Genomic DNA, 14992 nt, shown 5'->3' on the forward strand with positions numbered 1-14992 from the left:
AATACCCACTTTAGATTGTTACAGTCTTTGAACTATGCTTTCATGCGTATGCTGCCATGTTATCACGTCAATGTTGTCATCCGCTTGACGATTACGTCGGAAGTTGCAGGGAGTCTGGCAGTCGAATCCAAGCCATCCACCAAGAAGGCGAAGAGATTTTTTAGACGTTACTCAAAATTGGAACATATCCGATTCCATCCATTTTCCCGTTCTCCATTCTCGATTCCCCATTAAAAAAACCGTTTTTATATAAATTTGACAAATTTTATTTATTTAATCATTTAATAATTGCTGGTGAATATAGTTTTATATATTACTATATATATAAGATGTCTGTGTTTATGAGTGTTTGTGCGTGTGTATTTATTGGTAAGATTGTGTGTCTGTGTGTGTGCAGGTATGTGGATGCTTGCAATAAATTACAATATTACTATAATAGTTGTATACTGATCTAAAGACTTAAGTAACTAATGGAACAATTCATCAAACACTATTTTCAGAGTGTAGTTTTAGTTAATTAAAAGGGGGTTTGTGGAAGGGCTTAGGTATTAGATACCAAGTTATTGAAAGAAACGGATCATATGTTATACATGCTATGTGCGGATGCCAAGAGGGGATATGTGCTAGGTATGGACAGGGGCGATGGCTTCTCAAATAAGGCAGGGCGGAGGAGAACTAAACTTAGGCTAAAACTTAAACTGCAGATACAGATACTCGCACAAATGCAACTAGGCCAAAACAAAATTCACAATGCTCAAAGAATACGTACCTAGAATAACATACATTTTATACAGATCGCAGATCGTAGACTACGACAACGACTCTCGAAAAAGTTGGCTTTCTTTGGTTTGCTTATTCTTAATGGGCTGCCGCTCTGTCTGCCCCTCTCTATCGAATTTCTAAGAACTAAATAGATACAAAGATAGAAGTAGAAGTGGAGGAGAGTGCTATATATATTTGATAGGGCTCAAGTCTATCTGGTTATAAATTAGTTATACATGATCTATTTGCTCTAATTTTCGCTATCTGTTTCGCATACTGGTAACTTGTAACTGGGTTAGTTCCTTCCGTCTAATAATACTTAGAGTGGACTAAACTAGGGATTATTTATTAGTTTATATAGTATATATGGTATAGTGTTTTTTTCATAACTCCTGCGCCTGCATAGTATGTGTGTGGTGTGTATCTCGCTCAAGTATTTACAAGGTATAAATGCTTCGGCTACTTTGGATTTATTTGACTCAATCACGCTCCTCGTACTTGGGCACAAAGGAGCTCAGGCCTCCCAGCTGTCCGCACTGGTTATTGTCGTACAGGGACATCTTGAGGCGCTTGCACTTGGCCCGACGGTTCTTAAACCAGAACTGCACATTTTTGCTCTCCAGACGCGGGAACTTTTGCCTGAAAGGAGCAGATCAAACCAGAGAAACAGAGGAGTTAGCCGAAGATACTGACAGGGATTACAGGATTACTTCGGATGGGGGAGCTCACCTATAGGGCATTTTGTTCAGGTCCTCCGTATACTTGAGGATCAGATTGTGCGAGGGATGCGTGTTCATGGCGAACCATTGCTCCAGCTTGGGCACCTCCGTAACCGGGTCGATGAAGGTGCGATTCCGCTTCCGGCGCTCCTCGTTCGAGATGCTCGACAGGTTGAGTCCGCCGCCGCCCCCCATCAGGGCGTTCGGCTGGATCCCGGCAGCAGCGGACGCAGCGGACGCAGCAGCGGCATGATGGTGCGGATGGGCCGCGGCCGCCTGTCCAAAGGCCGGGATGTATGGGCTCATGTACATGAAGGATTGCGAGAACATCGAATTGGGAAGCATGGGAAAGGGCAGCTGGTCCGTGTGCGGCGCCACGGCACCAGAGAGGTCTGGCGAGGGCGAGCGGAACTCATCCAGGTGACTCACGTCATTCTCATTGTCCTCCTCGTCATCGTCCATGTCCAGGTCGTCCTCCTCCTCCTTAGGAATGGTGCGCTTCGGCGTGGAGCTCACGACCTCGTGCTCGTGCTCGATGTGAGAGTGGCTGCTGCTGTTGTTGTTGTTGTTTAGGCTGGAGGTGGCATCCACCAGAGGTTCGGCCTCTGAATGGGGCACCTCCTCCACGTGGTGTGCGCTTTCCTTCTCGTTGTCTTGGACGTCACTCGCCTTCTCCTGGCGCTCCTCCTCGGTCTCTCTCAGATTGCCGTTAATCACATCGCTGCCGGCGCTCTTTACACGCTGTGGCTGCTGCTGCTGATCCCCCTGATCCTCCTCCTCCTCCTCGTCCTGGTTTATCAGGGGCGAGCTGCGGTTGCGCTCGTGGGTGGTGAGTGAGAGCGGCAACTGGGGCGTGTTGGGGCGACTTGGCTCCTCCTCAATCTCGTCGGAGTGCTGCGACATGGTGTCGATGTCCTCCGATTTCAGGCTCATGGGGCTCTTTAGATAATCGTGCGTCATGGAAAGATTCCCCATGCTCATCGGCTGGCTGCCGGCACTGCTGCTCGAATTCTGGCCAAGAGGGGCGTGTTGGCTGAGATAGCCGTTCATGGCGGCGTGACCCAGCGCGCTCATGGCATTGCCCAGACTCCCGCCCCGCATCTCAGCCCGCTTCTGTGCAGCCCGTGCGTTCTTGAACCAGTACACAACGTTGTTGACGTCGAGCGGCTTGCGACCGCGGCGCGACTCCAAGGTATTCAGCTGCACCACATAGGTCTGGATCTGCTGGCGCGTGGGATGGGGATTCTCCTGGAACCACTTCTGCAGCTTGGGCAGCTCCATCTCCGGGTCGAAGCTGGTTCGCATGCGTGTCTTCTGGTTAGGATACTGTGGGCCGTGGCCGTGGGTGGCTCCGTGGTGGTGGTGATGATGCAAGGACGCGGCATGGATAGGATGCACCAGCATGCTACTATGGTGACCCGCGCCCGCCGCCTGACCTCCGTTGGCATGGTGAACAGCGGCTTCGTTTGCCAGTAGCAGACTCTCCCGACTGCCCATCGATCCTAGAGGATTGTTCACAGCTGCCCCGCCAGCGGCAGCCGCATGGGCAGCTGCTGCCGCCGCCGCTGCAGCCATGGCCGAGCCAACGGGGAAGTCCATATCCCCGGGCACGGGAACGGGTACCGCCGACGGAGCCGTCATGAAGGGCAGCATCTTGGGCGCCATGGCCGCCTGTGGCGAGAGCTGGTTGCACCACCACTGGTCGAACTTGCGGCGCAGATCCTCGGTCATCTCCCCGCCGGGCATGGCGTACGTGTTCTGGTGCGAGCTGCGGCAGATCTGCGAGAGGGTTACCTGTCGTCGATAACGAAAAAAAGGGAAAAACCAAAGCGAAATGCAGGGGATTAGTCGATGGAACCTTGGAGCATGGAACGAGGGCTGTACATGAGCAACTGTCAACGGTAGCTGCACTAAGACCCACCACCCAGTCAACCACCCAACCAGTAAGCGGCTGTCATAAAAATCACAGACAGAGGAGGAGGGAGGAGGTACTGCCTCAAGTGCATGGATTTACTTAGCCATAAAGGAGCGAAGGCGAATGCGACTCCAAAATTGCCTATTACGATATAGAGCCCGGGTCTGATACCGCCCGACCGACCCATGGCGATATTAACTGACTGTTGCGTACTGTGCCCCTCCCCCTTGCACATTACTCGCCTCATTCCTCCTCATCCTCATGGCAACGAAGGCGATAAATAGACACATCAGCTTATGGCGATTAAAACTGAATTTAACAAACAGAAATATAATCGAAACTCACTTGCCAAATGGTGGGGATAGCTTCTCCTCTAGGGTATCGCGTATTAAATGCTCATAGATATTGCTTTGTCTCTTGTCTGCTGTCTGTTGCGCCAACGGTAATAGATAATGTCTCTGTCTTCGTCTCTGTCGTGGTTCTTTTTTTGTGGTTCTGGTTCTAGTTGTGCTTCTGCTTCTGGGTCTGCTATCAGCTAAGGAGGCGCCCCAAATCACTTAAGCTGCTCAAAACACACGAACACCCGGGTCAGCAGGAGGGGCTGGGGCGGTAGGCGGTTGGCGGTTGGGTGAGGCAGACACCTAATTGTAAATAAAATGGGTTGACGCTTCTTACGTTATGTGGGGGGGTATTATTGAATTGATTTTCATTTGATTTCAGAGCAGCAGGGCTAGGAAGAGCTATCAGACAACACACCGAATGGGTAGAAATTATGGTAAATGCTTATCATGTGATTAGGAGGGGCGACAACTGCCTTCGGCCTGCTTTGCTTTGCTTTGCTTTGCTAATATTAATCAGGTAGGCCAATAAAAGCAGTCAGTCGCAATATCAATTGAAGGGTATTTCTGGCCGTGATTTCCTGTTGTTCGGCGAGCGATGATAGTGCGCTGTTAACTGAACGAGCGGATGATTTATGGCAGCACCATGCACCGATATCTATTCTATCTATGAATGTGGGTCATGTGAGTGCAGCAATGTGGGAGGGCTGCCCAGTCCCAGTCCCAGTCCCAATCCCAGGGCAGGAATTTCAAGTAAGCCTTCTAAGCCGATTTCAATAGGGATACACACAGATACACACAGATAAACACACACGAATACGCACATGCACACATGCCTAAAGATGTTCGCAAAGCTGATTAAAACGAAAACTATTTCGAAAAAGGATTAGTTAAGTGAACCAAATAAATGAACTCGGCTTAACAAAATTTCTTTGTAGTCATTATCAAAAAATTTTCAACGAGTTTAATATTCCAGGACATGCAAAACTTTCTGCTGTGTATATGTGTGTGTGTGTGTTCAAGGCTCACATCACGCAAATTAGCGACAGTTCCCCCACGGAGCCGTTCTCTCATCCAGAGACATATTTAGCTACAAGTTGTAGCAACTCCAAGAAGGGATCAGAGAGGTGTGGAGAATCATGAATCATTATAGAATTTTCTCATCTTAGTTCAAAATTTTCAGTGAAAGTTCAAAGTGAATGTCTAATTGGTTACCGGGGATGGGCGGCGGCTCTCAGCAGTAGACTGCCATAGAACTTACCTCATCCAGAGGACAGCCTGTGGAACGGAGCACTGCGTGCGACTGCAACACGAGCAGCTTAAGCAGCTTGTCCTTGATCTCGCCGAAGGGAGAGGTCTTGGGCCGCAGGATCACGATGCGCAGGGTGATCACGGATGTCAGCTCCCCCACAATGGCGCTCACCGGCACCGCCGGATTGTCCGATATCTGCTCGAGACGTATGGGCTTCCAGTGCTTGATGATCAAGGAGCCTGCAAAGGAGTACAAAAAGAGAGAGAATTGATTAAGGGAACTGTTCAGGAAAGGAGCATTTGCAGCACTCACCTCTGGCTGTGTTGGCCACCTCCTGTGAGTAGCCCAGCCGCTGCAGGGCGGTCTGGACAATCTCGCTCCAGGGCGTGGCAGCTGCTATGATCACGTAGCTGTCTGTCTCGATGTTGGGCAGACGTTTCCAGGGCTGCCGGCTGTCGATGGTGAGGGAGGCGTGCAGTAAGTGCACCGACTCCACCACACAATGGAGTGGAAGTGATTTGGCTGCAAGAGAGAGCGAGAGAGAGGTCGCGTTAGAAGTGCTTATAATCGGTTTAGTTCAGTCTAGTTCCGAGGGGCACCCATAGACAAATTAAAATTAAATAAGCTTGGTGACTCCGACGTGATATAAAACCATTGCTTAATCGCGTTCCGTTAAAACACTTATTAATTATACAATATTTTTGTTGTTGGGTAGTTTAACTACCAACAAATACATTTGGGTGCACGTTGAAAAACAGTTTAAAGTACAAATTCAGTGAGAGTGCGGCTGGAACATTTATATACAAATTCCGGTACTTTAAGCGTCGAATCTCTCATTCTCTGCGCAGCTGCAGCCGCGGTTCTTGACTTTTCGTGTCTTGCATTCTAGCTCTCGCGTCTATACATCGTCGCTTAAGCGGTATTTCATTTTCCGTTGTTGTGTCGAATTGCACAACGGTTAACATGGACAACGATCCGAATACAGGCGCGTGCGGAAATATTGTGGTGGCTGATTCCAGACTGAGTCTGTATAAGCGTAAAAGTCAGTCATTATATGATCGATTGCGAATCCTTCGCGGGGAATAAAATCGATAAGTTGACCGCCGCGGAAGTCGAGGTGCGCCTTGATATGTTGGCAGAAATTCGAGAGGAATTCAATAAGGCCCATAATGAATTGGAGGCTCTCGATCAAAACGAGATTGGGAGTGAGCTGCGCGAAATCTTCGATACTCTTTTCATATCGTTGAAAGCTGAGTTGCTGGCTGCTGTTGAAGTAAGCCAGTCACACGCCGCTGCCCATTCTACGACTCTGCCAAGCCATTCCGGACATAGTACCATCATCATGGCTCACAAGCAGCGACTTCCTGAGCTGAAGGTGCCTTAGTTTTCTGGTAGATACGTCGAGTTTTCGGATTTTATGGCAATGTTCAAATCGGTGATTGAAGCGGATGCGGATCTCAGTGACATCGAGAAATTACAGCACCTTCGCTCTTGCCTCGCTGATGCGGCTTTGGATTCGGTTCGATCGTTGGAGCTCTCCAGTGCCAATTATCGTGCGGCTCTGGATATACTAAATAAACGCTTTAATAAGAAAAGACTTGTTTTCCAGGCACACATCAAGAAGATTCTTGGGCTAAAGAGGGTAGACTCGCCTTCTGGTAAAAGGCTTTGGGAGTTTTCGGATGCAGTCAATTTACACATGCGAGCGTTGCAGACATTGGGAACTGCTGAGGAGATTTCAGGATTCATGGTCATCAACTTGCTGCTGCAGAAGTTGGATTCGAAGACGCAAACCAAATGGGAGGAGCACACATCGTCGGATGCTATACCTACCGCAGAGGAATTCTTCGAATTCTTGCAGCAACGCTGCCAGAAAATGGAGCGATTGGAATATGCTACAGCGACACACGCTAGTAGCGATCAGGTGGGAAAAAACCATTCCTATACGCAGGTTAAGAAAACGTTTGTAGCTTCCAACTCTTCCGCCGACCCGTCTGTATGCGTCTTTTGCCACTCAGCGGGCCATGGAATATACTCGTGCAAGATATTCGGAAATCTCTCACCGTTGCTGCGCCACAAAGAAGTGAAGAAGCTTTCCCTATGCTTCAATTGCCTAAAACCGGGGCACCGGACCCGCGCATGCAATAGTGGAAAATGTCGAGTATGCGGCGGTAGGCATCATAGTTTGTTGCACTTCGATAGTATACAGCCCACAACACAAAGCTGCCCAGGTATTACTCCTCCCGATCTGGCCGTTCAACCGGACACTCTTTCCGTTGCTCAAAATTCTGCTAGCAGCTCGTCTCTACCTTCGTCTACCTCTCTTGCTGCCCAAGGTCTTCACTCTGATGTCGTGCTTCTGGCTACAGCCGTGGTTCTCGTAAAGAATCGGTCTGGCGTTTTAGTTCCTTGTCGTGCCATCTTAGATTCAGGATCGCAGCTGCATCTCGTCACATCCAGGTTCGCCCAGCAGCTTCAGCTTAGGAGAACTCAATCGTCTGCACTTGTGTCTGGGCTGGGCGATACCAGCGTTTCTACTGAGGGATCCACCATAAGCATTTGTATGCATTCTCGCACCTCTGCTTACACAACTACACTTACTGCTCTCATCGCCCCCACGATTACCGATTCTCAACCAAGTATGACAGTAAATGTATCCGATTGGCGTATTCCATCTAACATTCAGCTCGCTGATCCTGCATTTTTCAATCCTCAACGGGTTGATCTTCTCATTGGTGCGAGCGTTTTTTATGATCTCCTCTGCGTAGGGCAAATCAAACTCACCGATGGACTGCCTCTTCTGCAGAAGACCCGGCTTGGGTGGATCGTATCTGGCGGTGGACAGAAGGTATCAAGCTCGGCGTTTTTGGCTACGCACAATTGTCCAGATTCGATAGCTGAGATGGAGGCAAGGTTGGATAAAACTCTTCGTATGTTTTGGGAAGTCGAGAATTGTGTGGAGGCTGGGTTGAATACCAAAGAAGAAGACAACCTTTCACGGTTGCCATCCGGGGAGTATGCAGTTCGTCTGCCGCTAAATAACAATACTGATCGTTTAGGAGAATCTTATGCTCAGGCTTATCGACGGTTCATCAGTCTGGAGCGAAAACTGGAGCGTAATCCTACACTCAAAGTTGGTAGTCCGCCTTTATGAGGGAGTACATTGATTTGCATCATATGCACCAAGTCAACTTTGATTCCCGTAGTCTCTGCAAATATTTCTTGCCTCATCACTGTGTCCTAAAGGAGGACAGTACGACGATAAAACTCCGTGTCGTTTTCGACGGATCCGCAGCTACATCAACTGGATATTCTCTAAATGATGTGATGATGACAGGCCCTGTTATTCAGCCTGCATTGTTTAACATATTGATTCGCTTTCGAACATATCCAGTCGCTCTCACTGGGGACATTTGTAAAATGTACCGCTGCGTACGAGTGTCTCCACCCGACAATTTGTATCAGTGCATCCTATGGCGAGATTCCATCGAGTCCGAGGTTCAAGTCTACACATTAGACACCGTCACATACGGGACGAGGGCTGCATCATTTTTAGCGGTCCGCGCAATGCACCAGCTGGCCATCGACGAGGGTGAGTCCCAGCCTCTTGGCTCAGCTGCTCTGCGGCAGGAGTTTTACGTGGATGACCTTATTTCGGGCGGTAATTCGGTCGCACAGGTCATGGACAAGATGCACCAAACATCAGCTTTACTGTGCCGTGGTAATTTTAGACTTAGGAAATGGTGCTCCAGTCACCAGGAAGTACTTGAGGGAACCCCTGAAGATGACATAGAGAAGTTCCTAAAGTTTAATGATGGAAGCGACATTGCCAAAACTCTCGGCTTAGCGTGGGACCCTGCTTCGGATCAGCTGCTTTTTGCCTTGTCCGCACTGAAGACAAACTCAAACCCATCAAAGCGGTCGGTTTTATCTACGATTGCGCGGTTCTACGACCCTCTTGGATTGATAAATCCAGTCATTGTCAGATGCAAAATCTTCCTTCAGCAGCTTTGGAGAGAAAATTTGGATTGAGATGAAAGCCTACCCTCAGCGTTGCATTAACTTGGATGGACTTGAAAAATAGTTTGGCAAGCATTTCTCGGATCTCATTTCCTCGCTTGGTTCTTCGTTCTAGTGTGGCTACAGCAGTTCACGGATTCTGCCAGCTTAGAAGCATATGGCGCTTGCCTGTATGTCGTGTCCAGGGAAGCCCAGTCTTCGAGCCACGTTTTGTGCTCAAAGTCGCGAGTGGCGCCGCTAAAGACTATATCGATTCCTAAGCTGGAATTAAGTGGAGCCCATTTGCTTGCGAAAATCATGCAGAGTGTAAAGGACATGGGAATCTTTACAGGTCGGTTCTATTGCTGGTCGGATTCGTCAACAGCATTATCTTGGATTAGGGACGAGCCAGCTAAATTTCAAGTTTTCGTGTCAAATCGAGTGGCATCAATTCAGGAGTTGACGACAGCCATGAAATGGCGCTATGTTCCCACATCTTTAAATCCTGCTGATATTCTCTCGAGAGGCTCGCTTCCCAGCCATCTTATCCAGTCAGAGCTATGGTTTTACGGCCCATCCTTTTTGCTAGGCTCCAAGGATAAGTGGCCTGTACCTCCTGCTAACAACATAGCAACTTTGGAGCTTCGCAAGAGAGTATTGCTAATCACGTCTCCACATGCCGATCTCACGTCCGGATGCAAATTTGCGAGTTCATTCTTTAGCATGCAGCGCACATTCGCCTACATGCATAAATTTATACATCGTCTTAGGCATCCAGGACTCACCGTTTCTGATATTCGGCAAAGAACGCATCTTCTAATTCGACACATTCAGCTGGCAAATTTGTGGATGGACATAAAGGAGATTCGGCGCAATGGTCAAGTCATGAAATCCAGTTCTATTAGTTCGCTCAACCCGCTCATCGATCATTCTGGACTACTTAGAGTTGGAGGTCGTCTTGGAAACTCATCGCTATGATTTGACGCTCAGCACCCGCTCATTCTGCCAAAGGAAAGAAACCTCCATGCCGGACCTCGCGCCTTGCTATCCAAAATTCGGCTGGCATATTGGCCCATTGGAGGTATTAAAGCAGTGTCAAGGGTCGTCAGCAAGTGTGTGAGATGCTTCAGGACTAGGCCGCGCATGGTTGAACACATCATGGGAGACCTACCTAAGGAACGTTTGGAAGGATCTCGAGCTTTTGAAGTCACTGGAGTAGATTACTGTGGACCTTTTTTCTACCGATCAGAAATCCGCACGAGGCCTCCGATCAAGTGCTACATTAGCGTATTCATCTGCTTCACTTCTAAGGCTATACACATGGAGCTCGTAAAGGATTTGACCTCCGCATCGGTTCTAGGCGCACTAAAGCGGTTTTACTTCCACTCGAGGAAGGCCAAATCAAATTTGGTCGGACAATGCGACAAACTTCGTTGGGGCCAAGAACGAGCTTCTGGAGCTAAAGAAGCTTTGTCTGAGCGAACCGCATATGAAGGAGGTCCACGAATCCTGCTTGGCTGACTCGATCGACTGGCGTTTCATCCCACCTCGCTCTTAGCATCTTGGCGGGTTGTGGGAAGCGGCCGTGAAGACCGCAAAATATCACCTGTACCGCTCAGTTGGACCATCTGTGCTTAGCTTCGGCGAGCTGCGCACTCTGATCTGTCAGATCACTGCAATTGTTAACTCTCGCCCTTTGCTCTCGCTTTTAGAAAATCCTGATGATTTAGACGTTTTGACTCCTGCTCATCTGCTTTTAGGCGGCCCCCATGAGCAAATCCTCGAGCCTGACCTAACGAAGCTGAACTACAATCGTCAGGATGGCTGGCAGCGGGTCACCCAACTACAATAAGAGTATCTCACTCTTTTGCAAGAGCGCGCGAAGTGGCGTACCTCCGCGCAAAACCTCTGCAAGAACGATCTCGTTCTGGTGAAGGACGAAAATCTTCCTCCAATGCGTTGGCCACTGGCTAGAGTGGTCGATGTCGTTATGGGCAAGGACGGAGTGTGTCGCGTCGCTGACCTGAAGACATCCTCAGGAAAAATCAGGAGGGCCGTCACTCGGCTATGTTTGCTGCCCCTTAAGGAATCTGTTCAGAGACTAGCTCCCAACGGGGGGAGTATGTTCGGGCCAGCCGCTGAAGAATAAGAGTAACTTTAAGCATTATTATTGTATGAGCAGAGAGAGCCGCCTATGTTGTAAAACGGTGACTTTCTGCAGAGCTGCTGCGCTCTCCCGCTAAAGGGGCTCTGTAGTATGCTCATATTAAATTAAATATAATATACACATTCACATAAATTATTCATTATTTCGAATACCCACTGTACCGACGGTACTTAAAGAATAAACACTGTAACACTTTGTTTCAGTGTTTACGTAACAATAAAGTCCCAGACATTCTGGGTGATCGTATAACGATTCACTCAAGAATGCCTCGAGCGACCCAAGTGCAGCGTCAGCATGTTCCCATGACTTGACGGCACTAATATACATGCATACAAACATATATCTTCCCTCGCGCTCTCGCTGCCAACAGCGCTGAGCATATTCACACATATACATACTAACATATAAGAGATAAGAACACATAGTTCTGCCGCTTCGCTGCCGGCGTCACTGGCAGCGCAGCTCCGCGGCTTTTGGCTTATGAAAGCCCAAACACAATTGTTAAAAGCAGAAAACACGAACCAATAAAATAGATCGGAGGGTTAACTCCCGTAAGATCAGAGAAAGATTACAAAGAATTATACTTTTGATTACAGCTCTCTGCCGCCGCCACTTCGGCAATCACTTTGATCTGCTGCCGCCACTTCGGGAATCACTTTGATCTAACGCCGTCTTCTATAGTTTACTTCTATGTTAACCCCTCTGCGCATTGGTTGCATATCGATCTCGCATAAATTTTATATGGCCATAGCAAGCAATCGGCTTCCGCTAAGCTACCAAGATTAAATACGAATTATAAAGTTTAACCCAAACTCTCTTTTCATTTTGAAACACATAGGTGCCAAAAAAGCTTGGCATCTCAAACAAAGCTATTAATACAAATTCAATATGTGCATTATATTTGCAGATTGGCCGCACAAGTATTTACATAAATTATTGCATGTTTCGGTTAGCCGCAAATGATTTCAGCCGCTTAAGGTGCAGCGGTAGGGGCTGTTTATGCAATAATGCAAAACATATCATCATTACTGAACGATGACTTCAAAATGCATTCCCCTCACCCTTTCAAAAACTTTATAAATTCATTCATCATTTGTTTTTCAATTGAAAATAAAAGCACCGCTCCGCTCCTTCTCACGTCAAACAATTATGAAAAGCTTACCAGTTCTTTTTTTGATCAAAATTCAGCAAATAGAACTTACGAAATGTTTGCAATGCCACTACTAATGGTGGCGACTCCCAGGGGTTGAATGGTGGGCGGAAAGGGTAGAGAACACACTAAATAGGCTTAACACCCCAGGTCCGACAAACATAATGCTATTATTAATTATTCCAATTATAACGAGGGGGAACGTTGTGAGTTGCTGCGGACACCGCAACTCTACAGTTATACCCGATACTAAGTCAGAACGGCTCTCCTCCGGCAGACGCCGCTAATATTAAACGACACGACAAAGAGTGCGTGCGAGAGAGACAGAAAATCAGTCTGAACGTGACGTCGGGCGCTGCGTGGCCACTGCAAATTGATTTCTTGCTTTTGGCTACAAAAATGTTCCGATCTGATCCAGAGTCAGCAATCTGATAGATATGGTCATTATCTATGATTCTGCGTTTTTAGTTTTCTCGAATGCGCAATATTGTGGATGGAACAGATTTTCGTCCTTTGTGGGGGCGGAAGGGGGTGGCGCGAAATTCTGTGATATACGTTTTATAGTGAGATCTAACAGAAGTGCGGATACCAAATTTGGTTACTCTAGCCTTAATAGTCTCTGAGATTTGTGGATGCCCCAGATTTTCGTCCTTTGCGGGGGCGGAAGGGGGTGTGGCGAAATTTGGACACGAAACGGTCAAGGTCCGATATCACAGGAGTGTGGATACCAAATTTGGTTGCTCTGGCTCTTATAGGTTCTGAGATCCTTGAACTCATATTTTGCAATTGGCAAAACCGACCATGAAACCTGTGTGTTAGAGAGACAGAGCGAGAAAGAATGAAATTGATTTCTTGATTCTGGCTATAATAATTATACGATCTGGTTGAGATTTTACATTCTAGAACATATAGTCATCCTCTACGATTCTGCGTTTTTGGTTTTATCGTATCTTTAAAAATGTGGATGCCACAGATTTTCGTCCTTTGTGGGGGCGGAAGTGGGCGGAGCAAAGTTTTAAAATATTTTTGTAGCAGTGACATATCACAGAAGTCTGGATCCAAAACATCGTTGCTCTAGCTCTTATAGTCTTTGAGCACTAGGCGCTGAAGGGGACGGACAGACGGACAGACGGACGGACGGATGGACGGACGGACAGACGGACAGACAGACAGGGCTCAATCGACTCGGCTATTGATGCTGATCAAGAATATATATACTTTATGGGGTCGGAAACGATTCCTTCTGGACGTTACACACATCCACTTTTATCACAAATCTAATATACCCCAATACTCATTTTGAGTATCGGGTATAAAAATTGTAAGCAGCCAGAGATTGGCGAACGATTGGCATTTGCTGGGGACCGACAGCTCACAGCGTTTCCCGGTAGCCCCTGGGGGCGGCAGTGGGCCAGTGAGGGACATGGTCCGGCCTCAGACCCACCAACCGAAAGTTCAGCCCAATTACGTGCAATTTTCATGCCGCATACGCTGGGCGGGGTGAGAGTGTGAGTGTCGGCCATGCAAATCTTTTAATTGCCATGAAAACCTCATTGGGGGCCATTGGCATTAAAAATAAATACATCAATTGTGTGTGTGCTCCAGCGTGTTTGTGTGTGTGCCAGTATGCCTGTGTCTGTGCGAGTGCTTACAGGCGAGTTGAAAAGGAATAAAGAATTCAACTATAATGCATCCATGTCCATGTCCATGCCAGTCGGTGCCCATTCAAAGCTTAAAGCTATTACCGAGTATTAACAAAAATATTTTCGAATTGGATTAGGATATCTCCATTCTGCTCATTTCCCTTAGCCAAGGATTTACCATGGATGTACGATTGAGAGGTCTTTTACGTCCAGAAACTGAAAAGTACTTTCTCGCTCATCTATCAATCAATCTAGGTGCGCTGCAAATTCGCATAAATTTCGTATTTTCTCAAAATGCTCGTTCAATTTTTGGCTCTAACAAATGCAGTCCCCTCTCTCTCATTTCCACCTCCTATTGGCTTTGGAATTATGCAGTCCCCTGACCAGAATGGTCATTAGTGGCAGCAGTCTAGGCCTATCCAGGGCGTATCCTGGCTAGGGCAGTGAATGCGGAACGTGGAAGCGCTGCGTGCTGGCCGACAACCGAATAATAAACTCATTAAATCCATTATCCATGGAGCCATGATTTGATGGGGCCGAAACAAAAGCGGATTCCATGAAGCACCTGCATGCACGAGCGGGACAGGATCCGGGGCCGGGGCCAGGGGCAGGGAAGCTTTAACTCACCCGGGCCAACGATGGCAGACAGGGCTTATCCTTATTAGCATTATCAATGGCAGCAGCGATCGAACACAAAAAAGTAATCGAGACAGTCAGGGCCAAAACAAATTGAATTAAATGTGGAATGAAAAAATAAGAACCGTTTGAGAACATTAAATCTTGCGGCATCAGACAGCCTGCCATCGCTCTGTGACTACCGCCCCACGCTAAGCTGGCGAACGATTTGCAAATGAACTCTACTTTCCAGGGCTAAGATGATATCCCGCCTCGCCCCACCATTCCTCGCCGCCTTTAAGTCCCTCCCCTCCCTCTTGCCGGCACGCGGCTTCAGATTTATTGGGCTTGCGGGGAGGATGGACAAGTTTCCATCCACTCGACTTTCTTCTAAGAAATTGACCAATTGGCTAACCACAGAGGCCGTGGCAA

At 47.8% G+C, this 14992-nt stretch overlaps 1 protein-coding gene across 1 annotated transcript in view; it reads right to left on the bottom strand.

Annotated features, from left to right (window-relative positions):
* Nucleotides 1-303: 303 nt before the first annotated feature.
* LOC108160355 overlaps nt 304-14992 on the bottom strand; it is a 65456-nt gene continuing 50767 nt past the window's right edge. The window contains exons 3-6 of the mRNA XM_017294322.2: nt 5299-5508; nt 4996-5225; nt 1492-3275; nt 304-1401 (exon numbers count right to left, since the gene is read on the bottom strand). Of these exons, the coding sequence (XP_017149811.2) occupies nt 1242-1401; nt 1492-3275; nt 4996-5225; nt 5299-5508 (2384 nt within the window). The 3' untranslated portion in view covers nt 304-1241. The remainder of the gene's footprint in view (nt 1402-1491; nt 3276-4995; nt 5226-5298; nt 5509-14992) is intronic.

This window comes from Drosophila miranda, assembly GCF_003369915.1.
Source record: "Drosophila miranda strain MSH22 chromosome Y unlocalized genomic scaffold, D.miranda_PacBio2.1 Contig_Y2_pilon, whole genome shotgun sequence".
In the NCBI taxonomy this organism is placed as follows: domain Eukaryota; kingdom Metazoa; phylum Arthropoda; class Insecta; order Diptera; family Drosophilidae; genus Drosophila; species Drosophila miranda.